Source organism: Mauremys mutica, chromosome 2 (genome assembly GCF_020497125.1).
Source record: "Mauremys mutica isolate MM-2020 ecotype Southern chromosome 2, ASM2049712v1, whole genome shotgun sequence".
Classification (NCBI taxonomy): domain Eukaryota; kingdom Metazoa; phylum Chordata; order Testudines; family Geoemydidae; genus Mauremys; species Mauremys mutica.
The window spans coordinates 124,202,377-124,212,234 of record NC_059073.1 but is presented as its reverse complement, the minus strand read 5'-3'; the positions used below and the strand labels follow the sequence as shown (position 1 = coordinate 124,212,234).

The window sequence follows — 9,858 nt, the reverse complement described above, 5'->3', positions numbered from 1 at the left end:
CTTCTCGGTTTGAGATGCACAGTATAAATAGATTTAAAATGCTGTAAGTATTTTATTTCCAGAAGCACATTATTTATTATATATTTATTTTAGAAACATTTTCTTCTTGATGCTGATTATATATATATATATATATATATTTAAATCTCATACTTATTCAAAACCAAGTGCATATTTCCCTTAGGTGCTGAACTAACACGTGAATGAAGGAGCTGAAGAACATATACTGTAAAAACTGCAATTCAAAATGATTTGCTCAACAGCCTTAGATGAACGTTAATCCAATGCACTTTAAACTAAAATCTCAAAATTCTTTCTTTTTTGTTTTTTAATTTAACAATGTAAATTTCCTGTGTAAAGTACTTACTTGGACTATAAATATGTTCCTCTGTCAAGTTTCCTTATTAAAAAAAATCACAAGTCTTCAGACACCTTAAATTCTGGTTGCTTTGATGTTCAAAAGATCAAATCACCAAGGGGACAGGAAAGGGCCAAAAAAGATAAAAATAAAACCCCACTATGGATTTTAAAATTTATTTCCCCAACTTCTGTTAAACAGACACCTCCAAAGACATGTCAAAGATCAGAATATCCCACCTCAGAGCCCAAGAAGGAAAACAACCCAAAACAAAAGCAAAATTATGAAGAGCAGATGAAACACACCTTTGACTCCAAGCTCTTGCAGAAGTACTGTGCTTTTCCCTCCAGTGCAACGTACAGACACATGCAATTAAATACATGTAGTTTCATTCAGACACTGATCTCTAGGCAGAGCCCAACGCTCCCCCCGCCCCGACACACACCCACACACACGAAAAGGGAGCATCGAAATTTTTGACTTTTGCCTAAACTCCAGGGAACAAATGCATTTCCACAGCAGCTTTGTTTGTATAAAAAGCAAGAACACCCGCCACCCCACCCCCGAGTGCAGAGGAGGGAAGAGGATGGGGGCGTGTGTGGAATATTATTCTTACAAATTAGGACCGCTGCTAGGAAGCTGCTCCCCCACTACCCTCCCGCCCCAGCACCCCCAGCGCAGACAGCCGTGCAAGCCCCCCCCCCCGGCAGAGCAGCCCCCTCGTCTTTCTGCAGTGGTGCTGCTGAAGCGCCAGTCCGTTCCGCGTAGCTGTGGCGGCCGGGGAAGCAGAGTCACAGCGCGGGTGCAAGAGGAGGAGGAGGAGGAGGAGCAGAGCCAGTGGCGGGGAGGAGAGAGGCCGGGAGAGGCCCGCACAAGAGGGGCGGGTTCCCTAGAGCTCCACCTCGCTGTTCATTCAGAAACCGGGGAGAGGAAGGAGAACTCGCCACCGGAGCCATCGCTGTAGCCCTGGCGGGGCGGGCCACATGCCCCGTGCGCGGCCGGGGGCTGCCTGCTGGGCTTGGGCATGCTCAGCTCGCCCTGCTGCCAGGCAGACGCTGGAGAGGACGCGGCTTGGCTAGGAAGGGGCGGGGAGGGAGAAACGCACCGGGTGGCTCCTTGCTGCGGGGCTCCCCTGGCCCAGGGGCAGATTCATGCCTGGGGTAGCTTCGCGGCCGGCCAATGCGGCGCTGGGCTCCGTGGTGCGGCGCCCTGCCAGGGCCTGCTCCCCCCGGCCTCCCCCTCACACCAGTGCCCCTGCAGCCGGGCGGCTCCCCCGCTGTGAGCGCCAAGCCCGGCCCGCTCGCGCCTTCCCAGCTTCTCCTCCCCTGAAGCCGGCCGAGGCGGGGACGGGGGGAGGACGCAGGCCGGCTCCTTGCGCGCCGCCAGCTGCGGCTTTCCCCGCGCCTGCAGGCGGGGGACGGGACGGGATGGGATGGGAGGCAGCGGCCGCTGCAGCAGATGGAGCCAGGCGGGACACGGGGCCCTAGGAGGCTGTGGTAGGGGCTGCTGCCTGCTTAGCCCGGGCCGCCGCGCCGAGCCCCGCAGGTGAAGACAAAGGCGACCGACTTGCTTTGAGATCGGTTTACATAAAATGGGTACAAAAATAATAATAAACCAGTTCCAAAGTTGTGGTGCCGGTGGAGCTGAAAAGAGGCCAGTTTGTTATTGAACCCCCCCACCCCGCTAGCCATGTGATTAGTTCAGGTGTAGACGCTTCTAGTGCTTCATTTGTAATGAAAGAGAGAGGTGCTGGGACTCAAGCAATTTTTTTTAATTTCATAAATGACACTGTGGGCACAGGGCTATGAACTGCCAAGCCTAGAGGTGCCCCGGGCTCAGCCCTGGCACAAATTAAGCACTGGAGATTTCTTTCCTCACTAATTGTTGCGCTTTCCACTTGCACTAGGATTGAAGGGGAAATGCATTTCTGAAACCCTCGCTCAGAGGGAAAAGCCCTGCGGGGTGGTGTAGAAAATCCTGTGATCGTTTTTGCTCATGGTGCCCACTCATTGGGATTAAGGGCAGCAGAGTGGGTGGTAAAGACTCAAGCTGCCACTAACAAACCGGGAGAGATAGCAACATGGGAAACATTTTATTGCAAAACACTCTGTCACATAAAGAAAACCTTTCATATTATTTAAATGTTCATTGTATTGTATAGTACTTATGACCTTTTTGACCTCCCTTTTCACTGGCCTGTATGGTTTTCCTTTATTGCTCCTTTGGAAATATTTTGGGGGCTATCACATCTAATTTTAGGCCCCGATGTGCAAATCCTTAGTCCTGGATGTTGTGCTTACTACTCTAATAATCCTGTTTAGTGCACTTACCATCACAGTTAGCATCATGCCCTATAGTAAAATGTTGTTAGCTAAAGCCCTTAGGCCCTGATCCTGCAGAGATTTACACACATGCTTAATTTTGTGCATATGAATAACTCCACTGAGGTCTGTGGGACTACTCACATATATAAAGTTTAATACATGCATAAAACTTTGCAGGATTGGGGCCTTAGTTTGTACACAACCTAGATTCATAGATTGGGGGGCAAGGGAAATATAAATTTTTGAGAGTAAATTAATCTAGAGGCTGATCCAACACACACTAAAGGCTACAGGAATCCTGCTGGAAAATGGAGCAAGAAGCACCAGTGAAAAATCAACACTACTATTTGTCTTTGTCTACACCAGTGCAACTACACTGATGGTTGATATTGAGGCCTTGGCTACACTGGCGCTTTACAGCGCTGCAACTTTCTTGCTCAGGGGTGTGAAAAAACACCCCCCTGAGCGCAGCAAGTTACAGCGCTGTAAAGCGCCAGTGTAAACACTGCCCCAGCGCTGGGAGCGCGGCTGTAAGCTAATCCCCACGGGGAGGTGGAGTACCTGCAGCGCTGGGAGAGCTCTCTCCCAGCGCTGGCGCGGCGACTACACTCACACTTCAAAGCACTGCCACGGGAGCGCTCCCACGGCAGCGCTGTTCGGCTGCAAGCAAAGCCATACCCTAAGATAAATTCCCAGTGTAGACAAGGCCCAAGTTAAATCAGGGTTGAAGGTACTCAGCATCTCTCAGTATCAGGTCATTAGCATCAAAGGACAGAAACAGATTGCTAGCATTTATAAAATGTCACTTTAAAGGATTTTCATGTATCTGAATGCAAAACCTTTTTAAATCCTGAAGAATTAAATGCAAGGTGTTAACTGGAACATTTCCCACTGTGAATCTAGAGGGGAAAAATATTTGAAACTTAAGATGCGAATTTGAGAGTATTCTTTCCATGCATAGGGAGTAGAAAGTACATTAATGCTTTAGTCACCATGAGGGACTGAAATGCAAGGCTGCTCATAAATGTTTACCTAAATTCCAGGGGGGAAACAAAGCCATAGGACACATAATTATTTTAAAATTAGGGGGAGGATTTTTATCATTTTTTCCCTTCTATCAGATTCTGAAGCAATGCACTATGATTCTTTAAAACTCACCTGTAAATTCCATTGTTTTGCTCTCCATTCAAAGCATGCTTGTCTTACATACTCACAATTCCACTGAGGCTACACACATGAGTAAGAAGAGAAATATTTCACTCCCATAAGTATAGGAACTGCCAGTGTCCTAGTAGAGCATTTCTTTCATTGTGCACACCTGTATATTAGTAATGTGCATTGATTTAGCTTATTTTTGCAATAGATTGTGCATGTATAATGTTATAATGCATGGAGGAGCTTCTGTAGAAAGTTACAAAACAGCATCATGCAGCTGGATTCAGTTCTGTCAGTTGCTATAGTGAAAGAAACTAGATAATCTTTTAGAGAGACAAGGTGGATGAGGTAATATCTTTTACTGGATCAACTTTTGTTAATGAGAGAGACAAGCTTTTGAGCTTGCACAGAGCTCATCTGCAGGACTGGGAAACGTACTCAGAGTGTCACAGCTAAATACAAGATGGAACAGATTGTTTAGCATAGGTAGTTAACACATATTTCAGGGGACCATTCAAGGTGAAATGGCTGGTTAGTACTGTTCCAGCCTTGGGAATTAAAGGGAGGGGGAAGGCAGCTGGAGGGGGAGATTGTTAATGGGTTATAGACTGTTGTAATAATCCATAAATCCAGTGTCTCTGTTCATTTTTAATTATTTTTAATGTCTAGCAAAGTTATGAATTTAAGCTCCCATGCTCATCTTTTGAAAGTGTTGTGCAGTTTTCCTTGGAGGATGAGGACTGATGGGTCAAATATAGAGTGATCGCGTTGAGAAAAATGTTCACTCACATTGTTCTACTAATCCACTTTAAATTTACTTATGAAAAAAAGTTTTCTTACCACTTGTTGCCACCTAGTGGCTGCTGCTCACTTCAGACATTTTGAAGTCACTGTGGCTCTTGGGGTTTATTTTAAAGGGGCGCACTATCAAATTAAAGTCTGGTTTCAGGTACTAGCCATGCCCCTGAACACCTCTGCTAAATTTTGGGCCTCTACAATAACTTTTCCTTTATTCTCTCTGGAACTGACTATATAAGAGGGTCAGTGATGCTGACTATGCACAAAGTGTGGTCAAATATACAAAGTAAACTTACTGGGGGAAAATATAGAAATTTTATTTTCTTTAAACTAATTTTTAGAATATTTATTACATTTAAAATAGTAGGTTAAACAAGTCAGACTGGTGTTTTTTAAGCTGTTGCATCCCTCTAATATTAGTGTTTTTCAGAATAAGTCTAGGAAGAAATAATATTATTTAGGAGAGACAATCAATTGTGTTTTTATAATTCTTACTTAGCAACAAAAATTGAGAGCCCTACATCCTAAAATGGTAGCTAAAGTGTTATAGCAGTCTAGTATAATTAAGCATTCCACCAATATGGATTCAAATCCTGTTCAATAGAGAAGTTGGATGACTTCTAGAAAGTCACAGGATGAGTAAATCTGTTAATTTCTTTTAGGATGATAAGTTTGTTGTGTTTATTATCTGAAGGAATTTTAAAAGGAAGCAGAGCATGTAGTAGGTCAAGTGAACTGAAGCCACATGGACAATGACAATGCAGAAAAGAGTGACTGCTGTTGGATTATAAAATGAAACCGTGCTCCATCATGGTCTTGTGTACACTGTCAAAAAGGGACTCATAATTTGCTAACAGTGCAGCTCCACTTATGGTATGAACAACTCCCAGCAGGGTTAGATGCCAGAGAGGTAAACACATCTGATCCCCATCTAAACGAAAACCACCAACTGTGGAGCTGCATTAGTGATGAATCACAGGTCCCATTTCTGACAGTGTAGTTGCAGTCTAAAGGTCTCAGTTCTGTAAACTCTGACACGTACATAACTTCACTCACATAAGTAGTCTTATTGAAGTCAAGGGAACTAGTCAAGGGAGTAAAGTTATGGACATTACATAGATGTTTTCAGGAATGGGGACTACAAATGTACTACATCCTCTCTAATATCCCAGGATATTTTCCTTTATTACTATAAGACAAGAAAAAAATTTAAATTGATTAAATGATAGGAAAAAAAGTAGAACAACTTGTCCTGACAGAGAGAAAAATAGTGATGATTTGGAAACACCAAATACCCTCACATTTTCTTAGAAACAAACTGATTTTTTTAAGGAACAGGAGATACAGAAAGTGAGAACAGCATTAACCAACGGCATCAGCTACTAAAATCAGTTGCTTCTGCAACAGCAAAATATAGAAGTGGGCCAACTACAAGCAATCACAGAGGTTAAGTGACATAAAACAGATGAAAGAATATTTCAGAGGCTGGAGAAAACATGGGTAAAGAGCATAAAGATATGGCTGAGATTCATTGTATGATGAGATTTATAGTCCAACAGGAGGTAAGTTAGTAGTGAGATGCTGATCCAGAAAATAGAGATTGGAGAAAATGTAAAATTGATGGAATCCTGGGAGGGAAGAAAATCAAAAATGGAAATTTAATGTAATTTGTTCAGAGTATTTCAGTATATTTTGTGTGAGGAGATAAAAAGACCTATCTAAATAAACAGAATATACTGAGGAATATAAACAAATTAACAGAATAAAGTCAGCTATAGAGTTCATAACTAACTTCAAATAGGAACAGATACTACAAAGCTGTATGAGAATTGTTCTCTTCAGAGTGGAATGGGTTAACATGATAATGATATTTTAAGTACAGGATCTAGACTCAGAGTCCCACCACAGAAAAATATAGAACCCACGTGGGGCATTCGTTTAAAAATGTTTTTGAATTTTAAAAGGAAAATGTTGTTTATTTAGAGCTTGAAAAGAAGGTATCTTAATGCTGGAAGCAACTGAGATAGAATTTAAATTGAGAGCAATATAAAAAACAAGATTAATTAAGATCTGGAAAATCCAGATAAATGTTTGTTTAAAGCAATATAAGGAGTAAGTCACAAGTTGTGACTTGAAGAACAACAAATTGGACTCTCTGTTTAAAAACCAAAAAACCCCTGCACACCTAAACTGGATGTGTTTAAGGGTTTTTTTCTCAACTTGACATGGATGTAGGCTACTTTACCGGGTGAGGGAGTGGCATTTTAATACGATTATAAAGTTATGTAAGTGGGCAACAACTGTGAAGTCAGCTGAAGTTTCACAAGTTTGTACTCTATATTGTTTTTGAATCATGTTTCTTGGTTGCTGTTTGGGAGGTAGGGATAGCCATGAGGTTGGATAAAACAGGAGTAAAAAAGTTTCCAGGACAAGAACAGTATGGTTTTGAGGAATGCAGGATAATACAGTGGCAGATAGACATCTAGGAGTGTAGGATTTATCATGGAATGCAGGAGTAATTAATAAACCCTAATAAGAAATGTATCACTGTAGCTCTTCTAGATAGTATTGTGACGTCTGTCTTCTACAAGATACAAAATCTGATCGTGCAACACTTCTACAGATATTTAATTTTATGCATGTGAATTGTCCCATTGAAATTAATTGAGCTAATCATGTGAGCAAAGTTACTGGTAGGTAGGAATGGGACAACAAGAGAAATTGGAACATCCAAGTGGAAGGTTAAAACATTATGTACAGGGCCATTCTAGAAGAGACACTAGTTAGCAAGCAGACAGTTATGGAGCAGAAAATAGTGTGTGTCTGATTTGGCAGCCAGGAAAAGAAACAAGAAGTAACAATACAATCAGTTGACAATTGTACCATCTGCATGTTACTGGGTTTATATTAAATTTCAATATCTTCTAATTTTAGGGTGAGACTTCAAATAGGTATGAAATATTGATTTATATAAAATTATTCCTGAGACCAAGGGAAAAAAGCAGAACTTTAAAGAAAAAAAATGTGCAAGTTGACTTGAAATGTACGTGGGGCATAGACTGAATTGGTGAAAAGGTTTTGGTTTTTTTTTTCAAAATTTTTAAGAATGGCCACTGACTGTAGGTGGCTTTCTTTTGGGTGCCCAGTTTGAGCCTCATTTCCAGAGGTGCTGAACACCATGGTTCTCGTTGACTTCAATGGAAGTTGTGGTACTCAGCACTTCTGAAAGTCACTGGCTACTTTTGAAAATGTGGGTATTAGTAAGCTATTCAGCAGTTCAAAAGGTGTAGTTGTGTATAAAGGTTGAAAAGATTTCTGACAAATTGTTCCCACAATTAATATCTACAAGAGTTCTCCTGCTGTTGTCGGATCACTTTCCTCTGCCAATTAACTAGATGCTGTCATGTTGTCTGGAGTGAATCACAACTGAGAGTGCCTATCTCAGGGCAGACTGTCAGAAAACAGGGCAGGCAGCTCAAACTGGTAGTGTGTTCTATATTGAGATTTTACCAAGCCAGTTACAAATGTGAACTCCTGAATCACTAAATCAGTCTTACCATGGAGTCACAGACAGTCTCCTTAGACTCCCGAGTCTATCTTGCCATCCAGAAAAACTGAATTTAGTGATAATGGTCACATACCTCAAAAATCACACCACATCAGGTTGCTCCCAGTCCCAAAGGGCCAGCCACTTACTCTCCGGTCAATTGGTACTCTGGATCTCACACCAAAGACAACGCTGGCAGCCAATTCTTTAGTAAATTAACTAAAGGTTTATTAGCTAAGAAAAAGAAAAGAGAGTTAACGAGAGGTAAAAGCAGGTAAAATACATTAACGGGTGAGTCAAACTCTCTAAATCCAAAATGGTAGCGGAGATATGGTAATCTGTTTCACAAAAGTTTTTCAGGGCTACCCAGAATAACTCTGGGGATCTCCATCTTCTTGTTTAGTCATTCCACCTTGTTAGAATCAAAACAGTCTAAAGATACAGGATGTCTCTTTGAATCAGTACTTATAGCTGACAGCAAGCTGACATTCTCTCTACGCACATGGGCATTTTCCTTTGATTGGAGTGAGCAATGCATTTTGTGTATCTGAGTCAGGTCCTCACCACAATGGCCACTGGTTATGGAATTAGCATCTTTTCTGATAAAGTCCTTCATTAGCATCTCGCAAGATTGCTTTGATGGGTAATTTAGTTGCAAGGGTATTTACCATGTAAAGGTTGTCAGTTACATTATGACAGGAACAGATAAGCAAAAACTTTATATAGAAGGGAAATTATCAGGTATTGTAAACATGAAATGATCTTATGTTGAAAAATTGGACTCTGGCATTTATAAATTAGGGTAAACAGACACAGAGCACCTAAAAGTATATATAAATTACATCCTTTCAGAGAAGTCTCTTGTTCCTGAGACTTGGGCTTTGACACTAAGTGATCACCAAGGCAACAAAAATGTCAAACACAGCAAGGCATATAGACCAAAAGCCAGGTCTGGTAAATTTATTTTGAGGAGTTTTAATTATGGTTGATGGGCCAGGGTATAAATTTAAGACATGCCAACTTTGACCCTTAGTGGTTCTGCACGAGGACTAAGGGTGAGGGCTTTTATGTAGTAAATTAACTTTTAATTAACATTTGTTCAGCAGCTTATTGCCCCCCCACCGCAGCATCACCAGGTGTGAACATAGACTCCCCTTTCCAACCACTGATTATACTGTGCTTTTGTATCAGCTTTTTCCATCCTTCTTTCTCTGTTTCTTTCCCCCATCCCTGTCTCTCATCCTTGCAATTTTCAGTTTCCACCCACCATTGTTTTTTTACACCCCCTGTTCCATTTCATAAGCTAAATGATCAGCAGTGAGCCAGTTAATGCTAACACCTAAAGCCTCTGTCTTTATTATGTTTTAGAATTATTACTCTTACCCCAAACACAAAGTATGGGAGTTCATACTTCGTGTAGGCATGTTTCATCTGTAGACTTAGGGAAATGTCTCTGCATTAATTCACATGTCACATTTAGAAGCTTTTCTTTGCAATGATGTGGGCCAAATTTTGTTTCAATCCCACTGTGGGTTTTGGAAAATGTGAATATACCAAGCAGACTACATAAATACATCAGAGTAAATGCAGGTACATGCATGAGTCAGGTGTTTGACACAGCTACCCTAAAGAATGAAAGAGATTCAGTACAATGTACAGTAGAGGTCAATACTCTT

The 9,858-nt window shown here is 41.6% G+C and overlaps 1 protein-coding gene across 3 annotated transcripts in view; it reads right to left on the bottom strand.

Annotated features, from left to right (window-relative positions):
• The window catches only part of BCL2 (BCL2 apoptosis regulator), a 128,460-nt gene extending 127,478 nt beyond the window's left edge, over positions 1–982 (bottom strand). For 2 of the 3 annotated variants that reach the window (XM_045006008.1, XM_045006005.1), the window contains exon 1: positions 664–982. Coding sequence is in view for 1 of the 3 variants with exons in the window: in XM_045006005.1 (XP_044861940.1) it covers positions 664–740 (77 nt within the window). In the remaining 2 variants the exon portion in view is untranslated. Of the gene's footprint in view, positions 1–367; positions 401–663 lie in introns of all 3 variants that reach the window. The other variant, XM_045006009.1, reaches the window with a different exon arrangement.
• Positions 983–9,858: the final 8,876 nt, after the last annotated feature.